This window comes from Peromyscus leucopus, chromosome 12 (genome assembly GCF_004664715.2).
Source record: "Peromyscus leucopus breed LL Stock chromosome 12, UCI_PerLeu_2.1, whole genome shotgun sequence".
Taxonomy (NCBI): domain Eukaryota; kingdom Metazoa; phylum Chordata; class Mammalia; order Rodentia; family Cricetidae; genus Peromyscus; species Peromyscus leucopus.
The window spans coordinates 72004993-72023154 of record NC_051073.1 but is presented as its reverse complement, the minus strand read 5'-3'; the positions used below and the strand labels follow the sequence as shown (position 1 = coordinate 72023154).

The 18162-nt window shown below is 44.3% G+C and overlaps 1 protein-coding gene and 1 long non-coding RNA gene across 2 annotated transcripts; one reads left to right on the top strand and one right to left on the bottom strand.

The window, feature by feature from the left end:
* Window positions 1–213: 213 nt before the first annotated feature.
* LOC119088803 lies at window positions 214–8167 on the bottom strand. Its single transcript, XR_005092543.1, has 3 exons — window positions 7909–8167; window positions 4072–4815; window positions 214–1848 (listed from the first exon to the last, which is right to left on the bottom strand). It is a non-coding gene; the product is annotated as an uncharacterized LOC119088803 (long non-coding RNA).
* Window positions 4812–12473, top strand: Rtp4 (receptor transporter protein 4). Its single transcript, XM_028875192.2, has 2 exons — window positions 4812–5107; window positions 11219–12473. Exons 1-2 carry the CDS (start codon window positions 4950–4952, stop codon window positions 12282–12284), a joined length of 1224 nt encoding a protein of 407 aa, XP_028731025.1. The 5' UTR covers window positions 4812–4949; the 3' UTR covers window positions 12285–12473.
* The last annotated feature ends 5689 nt before the right edge of the window (window positions 12474–18162 follow it).

Sequence of the window (18162 nt, the reverse complement as noted above, 5' to 3'; positions counted from 1 at the left end):
AAGACTTTTATGCAAATGTTTCCCCCACTGTTGTGGGAAGCTCACCAGAGAAGACCACTCAGACACAGTCTATAGCAAACTGAAAGTCTTTATTCCAACAAGCTGGGACTACACTCAGATATTCAGCACCTTAGTGTAGCCCCAAGCATTTAGGAAAGGGGGCTTTTAATGGTAAACTCTACATCCTGTCATCTTGCTCTGCAACTGAAGGGGGAGGTTTTCACAAGCAGACAGTTTAACAGAAACTAAGACAAGCTAGCTGGGACATCTTGACTTTGGGTTCCTAGAACAGAGTTGGGTAACTTTCCATGGGGCTTCCCATCAAGGAGATCAAATTCTAGTTAAACCTGAAACGGCCTCAGCAAGAATATGAGAGGGAGGAACCCCGGTACTGATCGCCCTGTCACATTCCCCACTGGTTTTATGGGCATGAGTCAAATCATTGACTCATCCTCTTCTGGGGGAAGAGCATAGTTGGTCCTAAGGACACATAGCTTAACTGAATTTATTCTCTATTTGATGTAGTTATCCATGCAGTTGAGGATGCAGGGTCCTACTGTAAGCTGGATCAGGAAAAAAAGAATCAACTATGCAACTAATGTTGACAGTTATGTGGTCAGTCATGGGGACCAGGTAAACAGATTCGGATACCAACTATCTGATCTTTGTCTCCTTCCTTCCCTTTTTTGAGGTTTTCTCTGACCATGGGAAGGTCTTCCCTGATCACCCCTGATTGGCACAAAAACAATGGGTTTCTCCTAAGGCCATGCAAAGTCCTCATTTCATAAAATGGGGTCCAGCTCCAGTTCTGTAAGACTGTGTCTGTAAGGGAGTCCATTCAACTTGGCTCTCCAGCCTGGAAATGGACTTCTCCAAATGGCCTATGTCTCTGTCTGAGAACTGAGTTCCCTAATGTGTTGATTCCCAACAATCAAGGCTGAGGTGCCTATGACACTTGCACCAGCTATTCCTGCCCCTACTAGGATTGGGACCAGAACTGGGACCTCTTTGACCCTCATGAACATTGAGTCAAGGCCAGCATGAGCTCTTCCCTCTTCTCCATTACTGGCATATATCTGGGGGATAACATAGACCGGTATACACAGAATGGGGCTATGACTCTCCAGTGAGTCAGAGGAGGCACATTTAGTCAAATCGTTAGTACAAGCAAACAAGGTAGATTCAGGGCCATGAAAGAATCTGTAATTCTCTAGGCTCGTGTTGATTCCTTGGGCATTTGAGCAAACCTTATAAGGTGAGGAAGCAAGACTGTAATTTGAGGACATGATGTAGATACCTTGTCCTTGGCAGGATGATTCACCCTCATCAGGGCATACATAAAATTGTAGTCCCTGGAGGTCTTTTTCTAGCCAGTCTTCTCCACAATGTGATTTGGTAACCCCTATCCCTTCCCCAGAGCCTCACCATTTCCCCCTGGAAAGGGACATAAGAGAGCAGAGTTCCACCTGAAAGTTTCCCATACCCAGCTTTTCTGAGTGCCCATGTCCAGATTTGTGGTGGATGAGGATTTGTGTAGCCCAGGTTAGTGAACTCTGGTCAGTCTTATCTTTAATGTGTCCAAGTTTGACGGTCCATCTCTCATTGTCTTCAGTGGCTTTTTTTTTTTTTCAAATTGGGGATGATGAATCCAGGGGACGACAACAACCATTTCACAGCCGTCGGGGTGGTGAGAATAAGTGGGTGGGGTCCCTTCCAGACAGGTTCCAGGGTACAGGCAGGGATCCTCTTTATCCAAATCAAATCTCATGGCTGGTACTGGTGGGAGGGTTTGGAGGTAGGCGATGGCAGGATTCCTGGCACAGTCTGGTCAATGGTCTAGGGAGCTTCCTGCAAAGCCAGCAATGACTTGAGAAGGGAATGATTTGGAGTTTCTGCTGGGTGAATATCTCAAGGTTTGGGGAGGATGGGAGGTGTCTCCCAAACATAATTTCAAAGGGTATAAGCTCCTCCCAGTAAGAAGCACATTGGAGCCTGAGCAGGACAAAGAGGAGGAGCTTGGCCCAATTTTTGCCTGTTTCTGCAACCAATTTGGTCAGAGTTTTCTTAAGAGCTCTATACCTGCTCTCTATCTGACTTAATCTCTGTTGCCTATAAACTCAATGGAATTCCTAATTAATATTTAATACCTTTGTCAGATTTTGAGACACGCTGGCCATAAAGGCAAGACCATTATTGGGCCCCAAAGCCTGGGGCAGTCCAAACCTAAGAATTATTTCCTGAAGAAGTTCTAAGTTACCATTGCAGGAGTCTCTATTCAATTAGGCTAAGTTTCTACCAATCTCAAGAACATGTCTACAAACACTAGCAAGTATAGACCCAAACAGTAGGCCCTATAAACATCTGGTAAGATCTGTGTACATGAAGGCCCCTGTTGCATTCCAGGAATTTGATGGCCTGGAGGAGCAACTCTTTTTTTTCCCCCTTAGAACAATGACCCCTTCCTCCTTTATTTCCTGTGTGCAATTCTTTTCAGAGTAGCCAATCAGATAAGACTGTGAGGTTGGACCCCAGCCAGTAGAGAAAAGACTCAATCTCTACTTGAGTTAGAATAAAAGCCAAGTGTGCTTCCTGTCTGTGTGTTCACTCTTTGGGGCATGCCCTCTTGATCAAGAGCGAAGTCTGCTACTCCAGATACCTCTGTTGGAGAGGTGGTCTTTCTTTCTTTGACATCCTGAATTTATTTCTAACATTAGGGAGGTGGGAGACGTGAGAGGAGTTATGAAGGGGGAAGAATGTAATTAAAGTACATTGTATGAAAATTCTCAATGAATTCATAAAAGCATTATTAAAAACTTAAATCTTAAAACAAAAAGGAGGGCAAAATAGAATAAACCAATTCTTAAGGGTTGTCTAGCTCTAGTATTCTGGACAGAATGTATCCAATTCCAAGTTCCCAGAATTTCCTATGTTCTTTGTCTAGGTATAGGTGCTTTCCTATGTTATAAAGGAGAGAGTTACATAATAAAATATACAATTCTGACTCGTAATAAAGTCACATTAAAGCTTAGTAGGCTCTAGACAATAGGTGGATTCTGTTTCCAAGATGGACAAAGTAATAGGGTCCTAAGGATAGAGTGTCCTGCTTCTCATATTTTTTCCATTTGACTAGACTTCAGAGGGACCAAATTTCCTGTCTAGAATTTCAGACTGGATTAAGCATGCCTTTAAAATATCTAGTTCAATCCCTGACCTTCCCCTCCCCAAAACAGCAACTCACTCTATTGCATCTGTGAGAGACATCCCCCACTTGGGTGCCTATGTTCCCTGCTGGATAATTTACACATGAAAGTAGAAGTTGATATACAATCCCAAGGCTTCCAAAGCATTAAGAGCTCTGTTTCTAAATGTCAGAGAAAGAACTCCACACTCTGGTTGTTTCTACCTTTGCAATCTGCAAAGGCAGATGGCTACCTTCCAAAAATGGTCCTTACCAGGCTTGTAAGCAAGGGCAGTTTTCAGACACTCACAAAGCCAAAGACAAGCAGGATCCTGAAAAATGGAAGGTACTGAGATCGGGTAGAGGAGCCCAATGCACACATTTGAAGCTGGTTGCTGCAGTCCAGAGGACTAGGGGCCGGTTTCTTTCCTGGTTTTGTGAGTCTATAAACACTGGTGTGGCTTACTCACTTAGTATTTCTCTCACAAACACCTCCTCATACCAGCCCTTAACTTGTCCAATCGGCAGAACACCTGGGACAACACAGGCTGCTGTGACACCTCACTGAAATGTCTCTCAGTTCAGCTTGGTCTTCTCGTCTGTTCCCCGAGGCACTAGGGAATCCCTAGCTCAGACTGCCAAATTGGAGGTTTACTACTGTCCCCTGGCTCTCGTACCCTGTGCCAGCCCACAGCAAGCCTCCTCGGCTTCTCTCCAGGCAGTGAGGTAGGTATGGACACTGCAGATCTTGAAGTCACAGAGACCCAGGTTCAAATCTTACCTCTGTTTACTTGTCGGTAACTTTGGGCAAGGTTTGCCAGCCCTGGGCATGCTGTCTTGCAAAATGCCAGTGTTAGAAGTTGGGGGTGACAAGAAAAGAGAACGGGGCTCACATTTTAGTGTCTGGACAAGGCAACCGTTAGTTACTCCTGGTCAAGAGGGTATTCTCAGGGACTAAACACACCCGGGCAGGAAGCAAGTTGGTTTTGCATCTAACTCGGGTGGAGACCGTGTCTTCCCCCATTGGCTGGGGTCTCACATCACAGTTTAAAGATGAGCCGGTGTCAAAAACACCTGGGTGAAGGGAAGAAAGGAAAACAGAATGGGGTCAGCCGCTTAATTTACCTATGCTCCCAAATGTAGCAGGGCCTTTGCATAAACACTTTCCTGGGTGGAGGGTGTTAAAATATTTGCATACAAAGTGGAGGAGGCAAAAAGCTTTGAATTCTTTGTTGCAAACACAAGTTTTATAGTGTCTGAGAGAAAAGACTCATACTCAATGTTTTTTTACACCAGGAAAATTCCCCTGCTAGGGGCTCGCAGTGCGGATTTATCAGGGTCATCAGGTGACTGGGGACACAACTGCCTCCAGCTCTGCTCAGATCTCTGCCAGGCCACCCACTAGCATCCATGGGAATAAGCGCCGTGTCTCGGTCACTAGGCACTCCTTATTTCAATCCCCACACTTGTGGTTTGTTTACAATAAAAATTATAAGGAAAAGAGAAAGAACGAAAGGAAGGCACACCAGAGCTGGTTACTCGGGCATTTCAGCATGGCCTGTTAAGACAGCGGCGGGACTCTGCTGCCTTCTGCCTTTTCAACAAGGAACTGCTCCAGCCACCTAGGAAACCGAAAGCTAAAGAAAGGAAATGGAAACCGAAAGTTAATGAAAACCAAGAGAATCGGGAAACTGAATCTTCTCTTTCTTCCAGAATTGAGCAAGACGGCCATCTGCTTACTAAGCCTGGTCCTCAGCTTCTGCCTCTGAAAATGTCCTTCTCACCGCCCAGTACCTGGGAGAAGATGTTTCAAGAACTGATGCAGGAGGAGAAACCCAGGGCCAAGTGGACCTTCCAGTTGGATAAGAACATTTTACCCGACGTCATGGCCATGGGATGGCGGCAGTACCAGCAGACAGGACTTGGCAGGTGAGCGGGGGTTTGGCAGCTGGTCCTCCTGAAGACCCCACTGAGTTCAAAATAGTGACTGGCAGCTTGCTATCATAAAAGCAAGAACAAGTGTGGCTAGCTAGGTTCCCCAGTCTTTTACGGCCATGGAGCTGGTTAGGATCCCCTGGACTCCAAGTCTCTACCCTGTTTAATATAGAAAGATTTTGTGTCCTGCCGGGTCTCCTTGTAAAAATATTTCTGGAGTCCTTGAAGAATGCCTCCAAATTCCTCCCAGCATTTTCCTTCCTTCTCTCTTCTACTGGATCCCCAGCCAGAAAAGGCCTGGTTCTGGAGCCAGCTGCTCACCCCTCTTATCAAGAGAAAGCATAATAAAATCCATACAATGGGAAAATGGATTTATCTACAATTTGGACATGGCTGTTTTTAACCTGTCTCTGCCTTCCATGTAGCAGTGTTATAGTTTATAGAAAAGATGAGACAAAATCTGCATGAACATGTCACCAGAAATGTTGGGGTGCCCTACTATATTTGCTTAATGACACCAGGAGAGGTAGGGTTCATTCTTTGGGTTCTTAATTTCTTCAGTAAGAGAATTTTAGAACGGACAGGACACTCAAATGAAAGTTTGAAGACAATTTTACTAGAGTTTCAAAGTAAAACCACTGGGTAGGCAAGCTGTAAATCTCGGTGGCTGCCTGGAGGAGGAGAACGGAGAAGGGGCAGAAGGCTCTACCCTATGAGTTAAGTTGCCGTGGCACTGTGTGGTGGTAGACAGCCACACGGCAGGGATGGGACATACAGAGAACAAGTAAATAAGGCCAGCGTCACGGAAAGCATGCCTAGAGCAGAGGTGGGAAGGAAAAGCTATGTTTTCCTGAGTAATTTGGGAAGTGGACAGACTTATACAGCCAGGCAATGAGAGCTGCTGAGTAGGGTTTTGTGAGCTACAGCCATAAGGAGCAGGAATTCTGGGAAGAAATGGTCAATATCATTAAAAGGACATCCATCCCATTTATCCCTGTAGCATGGCTTAAGGTGAACCTGTCTTCTTAGGGATGGTCGGTCAATTGGCCAGGTGCTTGGCTGTCCAGCCAGAATGTTATCCACCCAGGTCAGAGATTCTCTTCTCTTGACAAAAAGGGGTTTGCCCTTAATGGACCTTTGTTGCTATTCTAACACATAGATTTAGTTGTGGGATCTGTGAGAGTTGACCTTCTCAGGAGATACAAATTTTTTTACTCAGGGCAAAAACTTCTAGGGAAGGACTTCTCCACTCCTAGCATGGTATTTCCTGATGTGACCTGGAAGTGAAAAATGGAGGGGAGGGATCAAATCTTAACGGAGTCTCTAATAGGTTTTCTGTAGTGCAATAATAGGTTTCTCTGCCGATGCAGGAAGCCAGATCAAGCTGAACTGAAAAGGTAAAAGAACAGGGTTATTTTGAGCAAAGCAACCCTCCCCCAGTGAGTTCTCTAGCCCCAGAGATCATTCTGAAGAAGTCACATGCCCATACTGAAGCAGGTAGCTTATATAGCCTGTAGGCAAGTGGTGATGATGTGTCCACTACAACTGGGTTTGTGCACAAGTATGTATGGTCAAAAGCTGAGCACTTTAGGTGGGGACTTCAGCTGTTGGCCACTTCAGGGGAGGATCTACTGCAGTCATCCAGAATGTAGAACTGGGCTTTTTGGTGCCTTTTCTTTGAGATTTTCTGAAAGGCTGGGGTTTGGAGAGAGATGAATGGGGCTTTCTGGATCAAGCAGAAGTGAGCTGGAGGGTCCCAGCTGAACATCCTGACCTTTTTGGGTATATGGGTGCCAGTTCAAATCTGGATACTTCCTGTTGGCATGGGACAATGTGGAGAGGGGGAGTCAGGAGTCAGTGAGCTTATGTTTAGTGGGAAGCATGGGTGAAGAAGCATTCAGTTAACTACCACCCTGGAGACCTCAGGAATCCATTCCAGGAAGAAGCAAAGAAGGCAAGTTGCTAGGAGAGAAAAAAAATAGATTATTACCACTGGCCCTATGAACAGGGCTAACCATGGGAAGAGTGAAGACTGCCAGAAAGAATGGAATGGAGATGTGCCCTGGTTGTATTGACAAAGTTCTTCAGACAAACATGTGGAGTGATTCGATATTAGTTTCTACCAGGCCAGATTCCATGATACAGTAGCAGAACTCTTTCCCCAGGAACTGCAGGTGCCTGTAAAACAGCTGGAACAGATTTACACCTTGGTGTCATAGCAAAGACTATGGCTTTGGGATAAAAGGCATGAACATTTTAAGGGAAAATATATATAGCTCAGGAGACAAAAGGGATAAAGGTGAATGAGAAATACATAAGAGCAGATAGGCTTGACCCTCATGGCCCCTCAATGGAACATTCTAGAAAACCAGAGGGTGCAGGGTCCTAGTTGCAGGACAGACCATTCATCCTGGGTAGGTAACTACTTGAGCCTGGAGAGGTGGTAACAGCACTGATGTCCCAGGAACTTGGCAGCTGAAGGGGTGGTGAGGATTACAGTGTAGAGTCATGTCCTCCAGGGCTCTAGAGACTTAGGAAATAACTGTTTGGGGAATTCCCCATCCCCTGGGGAAAGTGGGGTGGGCTCGGGAGCAGTTGAGTCTGTTAGTATGGGGGCAGGAAGATAGTTGTCAGCATGTGAACTAATAATAATGCAGGGAAGTGGCAAGGTCTTAGGAGGAAAGGAGGGGGTCTCATACACCCCCAGGACAGAAATTGGTTGAGGGAACTGTGGGACCCAAGTGAGAGGTCAAGAAAGGTAGGCCCCATGTCCACCAGGAAGGTGATGGACTTACCCACTACCTGGAGCATTACCCTAGGCCTGGCGAGGGTGATGGGAGTCTCCAAGTCTGGATACCATCAGTTCTCTGCCAGGCTGCGGAGCTCAAAGGCTGGAAGAGTCTCAGATGCCTGTGCTGGCAGGGCTGGACCTCCATGGTGTGGCATGGAGGACAAACCCACATGGCGGCATTCCAGCTTCCACTGGGCAGGCTGCTAGCAGACAGGGCATGGCCTTGTTGGCAGCTGAGGGTTGGGGCAGCATTGGGACCAATGACCTTCCTGGTCGAATTTGAAGCAGGCCCCTGGTGGAGTGGACTTTGGCTGGGCTCAGGCAAGATAGAGCCTTGTGGGCTTTCCCTGTTTCGTTTGCAGGGGTGCCGATGGGCTCAGAGCAGCTGCTGAGGCATGAGCTTGGAGCTGTAGCCTTCTGTTGCAACTGAGCCTGTCAGGAAGATTCAGCTGCCTCCTCTCAGGCATTAAAAACCTTACATGCCATTTTCACCAATTCCTGTATGGGGATTTGAGGACCATCCTCAGCCTTTTAAAATTTCTTTCTAATATTTGGTGATTACTGAGAACTGAAGAGGGTATCCAGGACTGCGGCTCCTGCTCAAAGCAGGTAGAGCAGGTGGTTAGGAACCCAGTATGGTAGGGTGGAAGAGCAGACAGAAACAAATAGGGAGGTAGGATTGGTTGTGGGTGGAGCGGGTGGAGCGGGTGGAGCGGGTGGATAGGATCCCAGCACAGCCAGACCAAACACCAGGAGAGCCTAGTGAGTAAAAAAGGCAAAGTGGGTACCTTTCAGGGGTCCTACCAAGGTATGCCACTAAGAGAACACAGCAGGAACTAACAACAGAGTTAGTGCAAAGTTTATTGGGGAATGGAAAGAGTTAAAGAGCGAAAGGCCATCTCGGAGTGGAGATATGAGAGAGGCAGGTAGACAGACAGACAGACAGACAGATCAGGGAAGAGACAAGAGGAAGAAGAGAGATGGGGGTGCCAGTGACTCAGGCAGCCAAGTCAGGGTTCAGGGTCAGGGTCAGACCCTGGGTGAAAAGGACCCTGGAGCCACCACAACCTCAGCCAACAAAACCTGGGCCACTGAGCACTGGCTACAGAGAGAGGCGTGAGTGCTGAGCACAAAAACCCTGGAAGAGGGAGCTCAAACCATTTGTTTGGGGCAGATGGTGTGAGACAGCCCCAGTTTGGGTAAATGCAGCAGCAGGCACCCCAGGGGTGACTGAGGATTGGGCTTAGACTCAATGTTGCCCATTTCCAAGCCTGTGCCAGAGACCAAAGACTAGGGCAAGGCGTCTCCTGAGATAGCCTGGGGTCAAGTGGTAGGGGTGAGGGTAGCCTTTGGGAAGGGTGTCTCCTAAAGCAAAAGTCCCCCAGAACAAAGACATTCTTTGCTCCAAAAATGGACTGGACTTGTGCTGGTGCAGTCACACCTTGGCAGGGGACCCTAGAGGTGCTTGACCCAGAAGAGGTCTTGACCTGGAAGAGGTACCCAGTGCTTCCGTAGGCAGTGGCTGGAAATGGGTGGACTTACCCCAAGGTGAGGGGTGAAAGCTGACCACATCTAGCAGAGAGAAAGATAAAGGGAGAGGAATATCCCCACCATGTGGCCAGGGGACCCAGTCCACCCTGCAGGGAGGCTCAGCTCCTCCCAGCTTTTTGGCACCAAGATAATCGGTTTTCTGTATCTCGATAATAGATTTCTCTGCTGACACAGTAAGCCAGATGAAGCCAAATTAAATAAATAAGTAAGTAAGTAAGTAAATAAATAAATAAATAAATAAAAGAAGGGGTATATTTGAGCAAAGCAACTCCTGGGTGAGTCTTCCAGTCCCAGAGATCAGGCCAGAGAAGTCATGCCCCCCAAAATGAAGCAAGGAGCTTATATAGCTTGTAGGCGAGGGGTGATGATGCGTCTGCTACAAGCTGGGTTTGTGCTCAGGTGTGGTCAAAAGCTGAGGGACTTGGGCTGCTGGCAACTTCAGAGGAGGAGCAGCCATAGCCACCAAGAATGTGGAACTGAGCTCTTTGGTGCCTTTTCTTTGTTGGAGATTCTCTGAGAGGGTGTGGTTTTGGGGAGACAAATGGGGCTTTCTGGATCAAGCAGGGGTGAGCAGGAGGTTCCAGCCAAACAGTCTCCTGTGCTAATCCTGAGCAGCCCCTTCGGGCTGCAGCAAATCTCCTTGTCTGACCCCTGCTCAGTACTAGTTCTTAAGAATCAACTACGATCAAGCAGCCATGTTGCATATCACTTTACAGAAAACCTGTGGATAAAGAGAGAAGGCTAAAACCCAGGTCAGAGAGTGTCTGAGGAATGAACCCTTCTTTACTGGCTTCCCTCCCTGTAGTCCCAAGCCAGCTCCAGGCTGTAAGAACCAACTGTGCTTACCTTGTCAGGAGATTAAGAATGGCTGGTCTGGGGAGACAAACCTTCTGTCTCTAGAACCCCGGGGCCTTTTCTAGGGCCCCTAGAGCCCTCAACTCTACTTCCCTGGTCCTGCTGCCTGCCCACCCTTGACCTACCTCAAGCACACTGTGTTCCACCCCATATGATCCCTCAGATAGACATTTCCACGTGTTCTAATCTGTTTCTAAGATTAGTCATGTTGCTCATTAGAGGTGATGCTCTGTCATAGGTAGATAAATAAGGTTGGTTTCAGTGGCCTAGGCTGAGGAAACAACTCTCTTCCACTTGCCCTGTATATCCCAAGCAATTCGTATATACATTTTCTTATTCACTTTTCTTACTGATAAGGCGCTCACTAATACCTGTGAGGGATGACCTACAGATAAAGGGAGGTAACACTGAAAGGCGTCAGTGTTGACTGTCTCAAAGTAGGTGCTTTATAGGGGTTTTGTGTTGTCATAATGATGAAGAAAGGTCCATGCACGTAGTAACAATTCTCTTCCTTTTTATTATTTATTTGTTTGTTTGTTTTTTGAGACAAGATTTCTTTGTGTAACAGCTCTGACAGTCTTGGAACTCATTTTGTAGATCAGGATGGTCTCAAATTTACAGAGATCTGCCTGCCTCTGCCTCCCAAGTGCTGGGATTAAAGATGGACACCATCACCACCCTGCAAATTCTCTTCCTTTTAAGACTTCCAGAGAGGCTTTTATGATCAAATAGGAAGAGTCAGTAGTAACAGGAAAGCATCGAAAACACAATGATTTTTGTTCTTGCTTATTTGTGACCAGGTCACTCAACACCATAGGAAGGGGATTCCTAGAATCCCTTAGCTGACCATTTCCTCTCAGGTCAATGGTCAGCTAACGACACAGTGGACTTCTTTGTTCTGCCTGCAGGTTCCAGTGTTCCATATGTAACAGATGGTGGATTTCTGCTCAAGTGAAGATCCTGTGCCACATGTACCGGGAGCCAGGGAAATCTCAGGGCCGGGTACTCATGAGGATCTTTGGTCAGAGGTGCCAGAAGTGTTCTAAGTCTCAATTTGAGAATCCTGAGTTCTTCACAGAGAGCATCGGAAGGATTATGGAGAACCTAATTAATTATATTCTGCAGAAATACTATGGGCATGGCTCCAAGAAGAAACCATCAACTTCAAATGAGAAACCTCTTAAGGTGCCTTTGGATAGACCCCATGACACAGCCAATTGTGAGGCATGCACTCTGGGCTACCATGGAGGGTGTTCCTTTGCATATGAAGCAAATCTGCCCAAATACCCGTCTTCCCAACCAAACAGCCACAGCTCTCCCCCACCAAAGACCCACAGTTCTTCCCCACCAATGAGCTACAGTTCTTCCCCACCAATGAGCTACAGTTCTTGCCTAAAAATGAGCCTCAGTTCTTCCCCACCAATGAACCTTAGTTCTTCCCCATCAAAGATCCACAGTTCTTCCCCACCAAAGACCCACAGTTCTTCCCCACCAATGAGCTACAGTTCTTGCCTAAAAATGAGCCTCAGTTCTTCCCCACCAAAGAGCTACAGTTCTTCCCCACCAAAGAGCCACAATTCTACCCCACCAAAGATCCACAGTTCTTCCCCACCAAAGAGCCACAGTTCTTCCCCACCAAAGAGTCACAGTTCTTCCCCACCAAAGATCCACAGTTCTTCCCCACCAAAGAGTCACAGTTCTTCCCCACCAAAGAGCCACAGTTCTTCCCCACCAAAGAGCCACAGTTCTTTCCCACCAAAGAGTCACAGTTCTTCCCCACCAAAGAGCCACAGTTCTTCCCCACCAAAGAGCCACAGTTCTTCCCCACCAAAGAGCTACAGTTCTTTACCTCAGACTAGGAATATGTATGTTGAGAATAGGCATTTTGAGGAACACAGAGAGACCAATTACACAGAGCTGTTAATTGGTTTCTCTCTTGCTGCACTTACCTTTATTCGTCAATTCTTCAAATAATAGGCTTATCTTGTTTTCATACTATGGTTATCAATAATATGGATGTCATTTTAACATGACAGTGAATTGATTTGAGATCAAGCAAGGCCATGTATGTAGAGTAAACATGGTTTCCTGGACATGCTCTGAAATGACAAACACATAATGGACCCCAAAACAAATCTGTATTAAATCACTGAACACTCTCAATTTGCTTGCTCACTTATTTGTTATCAAGCTATATTCATTAAATCTTGACAAGAACTTATGGTCACAAGTATTGTAAATTTAGTGTGATAGACTGAATAATGTTCCCCCACCAAAAATGCCTTTATCCTACCCTCTAGAACTGGTGACTGTGCTATAGTATTTGGAAGGATGGATTTTGTAGACATATTTAATTAAAAGATCTTGAGGTAAATTGCCTTGCTTTCTTGGGATAAGTAATAACAAAAGGTCCTTTTCTATCTTTTTTAAATCAAGGTCCACCAAAAGCTCAATGTTGAAGGCTTGATTTCTGGGTGATGGTGCTATGGGAGGTGATAAAATCTTTAGAACATGGTGCTGTACACTGTAAATATGTATTACTCTAATTGGTTAATAAATAGCTGACTGGCAGGTAGCCAGGCAGGAAGTATAGGTGGGACAACCAAACTAAGGATACTGGAATGAAGAAGGGCGGAGCCTAAAGAGTTGCCAGCCAGATGCAAAATAGGATAGAGGTAAAAGCCATGAGCCTTGGGGTAGCACATAGATTAATAGAAATGGGTTAAGTAGTAAGAGCTAGTTAGTAACAAGCCTGAGCTATCAGCCAAGCGTTTATAATTAATATAAACCTAGATGTGTTTATTTGGGAGCTGCTCATGGGACAGAAACTTTGCCTACTAATGGTATTCCAACGTGGAGCCAGAATTTCCACTTAAGACCTGAGAAATCTTTTTAAAAGGTCTTAAATGCAAAGAAACAGACCCAAAGGCAGCTTTCTAGTCTCGTGTCTCTCATGCTGGCTGCAGTACAGAGCTGTGCCTCCTGTCAGACTCAGCCACCGACATGCCATGAGATAAGCCTAGTAATGGGTTCCCACAGTCTCTCACATTCCCACAGTCTCTCACCAGCCACAGAAAAGTGTCTCTCAGCATCCACCTGTGGAAAGAGCCATCCACTATGCGCTACCTCCATGCACTAAGCTTAAGCCACACTGGTGGCAGCTGACATAGCAGTTTATGATTCATCTCATATGATCAGAAAAAGATTACAGAAACACAGTAAAGACAGATTCAGACAGAAAAAACCTCTAAACAGTTTTTTATGACTGTCTATACCTTCTCTTTTCTCTCCCAAGCCTATGTATAATTTTAAACACACTGCAATATATAGTTTTAAAATAATAAAGTCCTTAAAAGGGGAGTAAAGTAATATAAAAGGAAAAAGCCATTTAAAGATGAGAAAGACACAGAGTCTGGATCCTATATGTTATTGTGTTGTCTTTAAATTGTTTGGCTGCTAAGAGACACTGGGTTATAAAAACTGGTAGATTAAACCAAACTATTTATTTTTAAAATATCTTGACTTCAAAATTTAAGTCAAAAGGTGTGTTGCTTTGGGGAAGAGGTTATGCTTTTATTTCCACAGGAAATGAGAAGCTGTGGATTCATTCTGAGTTATAGATGATCAGATTGATTGAAGAAGACCCCCTGAAATCCTGACTACAGACATAAAGAAATAAATCTAGAAGAGCTAGAAAACACATGGTATATATTTTACCTGTTCAAACACATAACAAAAAAAATCATCTTTGGCTGACTTACGTGCAATGAACAGTCTATACTTGTATTACTGTAGATATGTATGTTATCTTTAAAAGTTTATGTATTTTCAGAGCAAAGGGACCAGACACCAATGAAAATGAATGGTCCAAGTGATCCAGCATCCAAAACAGCTTCAAGGCTGCTGACTAAGATGATCCAGCTTCACATAATACTCCAACCAATACCTAACAATTATCAGGATATTCTCAAGGTTTCTCTGAAGATTCAAGCACCCTTAGACAACAGGAAGCAGTCTAGAGAAAACAGCACCCACGTTCCCAAAAGATAGGATGTTTATTATGTTATGGATGTTTATTATCATTTAAGGGGGGGTTGGTTATAAGTTGTTATTGGTAATGGTCAGGAAAAAAGCTGAACAAAGGAGAAAAGATTCAAGGATTTTGTTCTGATAACATAAAGTGGGGATGTATAAATGATAGGATAAAAGGGTAGATTATTGAATCTACTTTTAAACTAAAAATATAACCACTAGTCTTAAATATTTTACATTGGTATGGATTTTAGTCTATTAATAGAAATTTAAAGTTAATTTTGTTATACTGTATGTATGTTTCTATTTTTGTTTAAGGTATTGTACCTATACAACTCATACCTATACAGCTCATTTAAAAATGTAATGCATAATTAATACAGGGTAGTAGTTAGTCATCTATAATAATCAAACTTGTAGTCATGTTATACATGTTTTCAAGGTTATACAGATATATTTTGATAAATAGATGGTCTTTAAGTACATCAAAGACCTATAGAATATGATAATTAAAATGTTTTAATAACATAAGACTTTTCTTGACAATGAGACACATATACTCCTGGCAGTACTAATTTACTTCAGAGAAGATAATGGTTATCAAAGTAACTCCATATGGAGTTTGTTTTCTTTATGGCAAAAGCTAGCCATTTAGACAAAGAAACTGCCCTTGCCTCAATTGCTGATAGTATAATGTCCAAACTGGACCAGTAGCACATAAAAGTAGGCGACTGCCAAACTTTGCAAAGACAAGATTGGACAGTGCTTCAAAATTTCTGCTTCACAGAAAAGTCTATCAGATATTCTAGGCCTGCAGGCTGAAGATGGATGCCCCAATGTCACAGAAGAACATAGGGTGACTCTCCAGACAGCCAGTGAAGATTAGGTAGTCATAGCTAAAGTTTTCCTTAGTTATGAGAACAGGTAAATTAGATATAAAAATTTAGACTCACAAAGATAAATAATATTTTCTCTAAATTTGCCAAATACAAATGGACTAGATATTATAACTATAATTCTTACTTAATAATTGTTTTTGTTATATATGATTTTACTATGTTAAAGTGAAAATCCTTCCTTTTTAATTAGACAAAGGGAGAAATGCTGTGGAATAATCCTTTTATACACTGTAAATATGTATTACTCTCATTGGTTAATAAAGAGCTGACTGGCCAGTAGCCAGACAGGAAGTATAGGTGGGACAACCAAACTAAGGATGCTGGGATGAAGAAGGACAGAGTCTAGGGAGTCGCCAGCCAGATGCAGAACAAGTCAGACACACAAAATGGGATAGAGGTAAAAATCAAGAGCCTCAGAGCAGCACACAGATAATAAAAATGGGTTAAAGTTGTAAGAGCTAGTTAGTAACAAGCCTGAGCTATTGGCTGGTCATTTATAGTTAATGTAAGCCTCAGTGTGTTTATTTGGGAGCTGCTGGTGGGACAGAAAGTTCCACCTACAACGTGGGCTTAGAGGGGGTGGGTCACCAGGGCATGTTCTTCTAAGTATATTGAGCTGCTCACTTTTTCCCTTCTCTTATCTCCTGGTCATCATGAGGTGATCATCTTCATCCTTCCTACATTTACTTACCTTCATGATTTTTTTTGCCTTGGCACAGGTCCCCAAACAACTGAGGCAAGTAATCATGTTAATGCCTGAAATATGGAGCCCAGCTAACTATTTCCTCCCTGAAGGAGCTTGCTCTCAGGCATTTTGTCAAAGCAAAGCAAATCTGAGAAATACATATCCTAGTAAGAGGGAGGCAACAGGGTCGACACTAGGCAACATTTGAAGATAGAAGCACAGGTTGGAGCGATGTGCTTCAAAAATGAAGGAAGGGCTTGCCAGAAAAGGTAGAGATGAGCTTCTGGAAGCTCAAGCAGATACAGAAATGGGCCTTTCCTTGGAGCCTGCCACCACGTGACTTCAAGTTTTAATCATATTTATTTTTAGTGTTTGTGTACATCTCTCTCTCTCTCTCTCTCTCTCTCTCTCTCTCTCTCTCTGTGTGTGTGTGTGTGTGTGTGTGTGTGTGTGTGTGTGTGTGTGTGTGTGTTTGTACGCATCATGCCACAGGGCACATGTAGAGATCAGAGGAAAACTCTCTGGAGCCAGTTTTCTCTGTCTGTCACATGAGTTCTGGGAGTTCTGGAGACTGAACTCACGTCAGGCTGGGCTGCAGGCCCTTTTAAAAGCTGAGCCTTTTGCTGTTGCAACCGTTAACATGATATTAGCGTAGTGAGGATGATGCTGGTCGTCTGACCTCCAGAACCACAAGGTGGTCTGCCTGTATTGAAGTAGCGAGATTGTGGTCATTTATTCAGCAGCAACAGGAAGGCAGCCTCACAGAAGAAATCAGCCTTTAGATAAGCCTCAATTTTCATGGAAAAAAAAAAAACCTCTGTATGTTAGAAACATGGCTCCTTCCCATTCCCTGCTGTCCCTCTGTCCTATGAAACCCACTCAAATTGCCCCATCACTAAAGGATTTCCTTTGATTTGATACTTCACGGTATTTAGGAGTGGACTGGGAAGCATGTAGGAACTTTCCAATCTGGGATTCTATGACATAACACTGCAACTTTCACCCACTTCCATCTGTCTGTTAGATGTTTCTGTGTGGCTGCCACACTGCCTTTGCTATGTTACCAGGTTTAAGAACCAATTCGTCAGCACGTCAGACCTGCCTGTTTAAGTCACTAAGCTTATCTGTAGCTGAAGTTATCCTGTTTCTGCCCGGCTCCCACAGCCCTTAGACTTAAGTAAACACACAGAGACTTATATTATTTACAAACTGTATGGCCTAATGGCTCAGGCTTCTTGCTAGCTGTTCTTATATCTTAAATTAACCAATTTCTATTAATCTATAAGTTGCCACATGGGGCGTGGCTTACTTGTATCTTTCATCATGCTTTTCCTCACTGTGGCTGGCCATGTCTCTCCCTGTCTCCACCTTCCTGTTCCCCCAATTCTCCCTTCTGCTAGTCCCACCTATACTTCCTGCCTGGCTCCTGGTCAATCAGCATTTTATTTATCAATCAATCATAGCAATACATTCACAGCATAGAGAACATCCCACAGCACTTATCACTTTCAATTTATTTGTTTGTTTATTTATTTACTTATTTATTTGGTTTTTTTTTGAGACAGGGTTTCTCTCTGTAGTTTTGGTGCCTGTCCTGGATCTCACTCTGTAGACCAGGCTGGTCTCAAACTCACAGAGATCCACCTGGCTCTGCCTCCCAAGTGCTGGGATTAAAGGCATGTGCCACCACTGCCTGGCTCACCTTCAATTTATATTATACTTTGTCATCCACTCCACTGTCTATTGTTGAGTTATTCCCATCTCTTCCCTCCATGTTTCCCTGTTGTCCTTGACCCCTACTTAGTTCGGGATTGCCTCTCGGCCTTAAAGAGTCATTGGAAATTTGTAGACAATGCTACACATTTCTGGGAAACAATGGCAAATAGAATAATACAAGATGATTGTACTTGCTACAAGGTAGTGGTCGGCATAGAGAGGTCCCTAGGAGGCAATGACTATTAAAGTAATTTTATCAGTGAAGTTGAAGAGGCCAGAAAACTAAGGATGAGGATAAGGACAAGAACATCTGTTTCCATTTCCTTTCAGGCTACCCTCAGCAGCCTCTCTTCATACCCCCCCCAAACCACCATACAAGTTTATATATATGTGTCCTGTTTCCATGAACCTTGGGAGATTGACCTGGAGGCTTCATTTTTAGCCTGGCTATGCTATATAACCTGATTCAAACCATTATACTTCCCCAAACCTCAGTTTCTCCATCTGAAAAATAAGCATA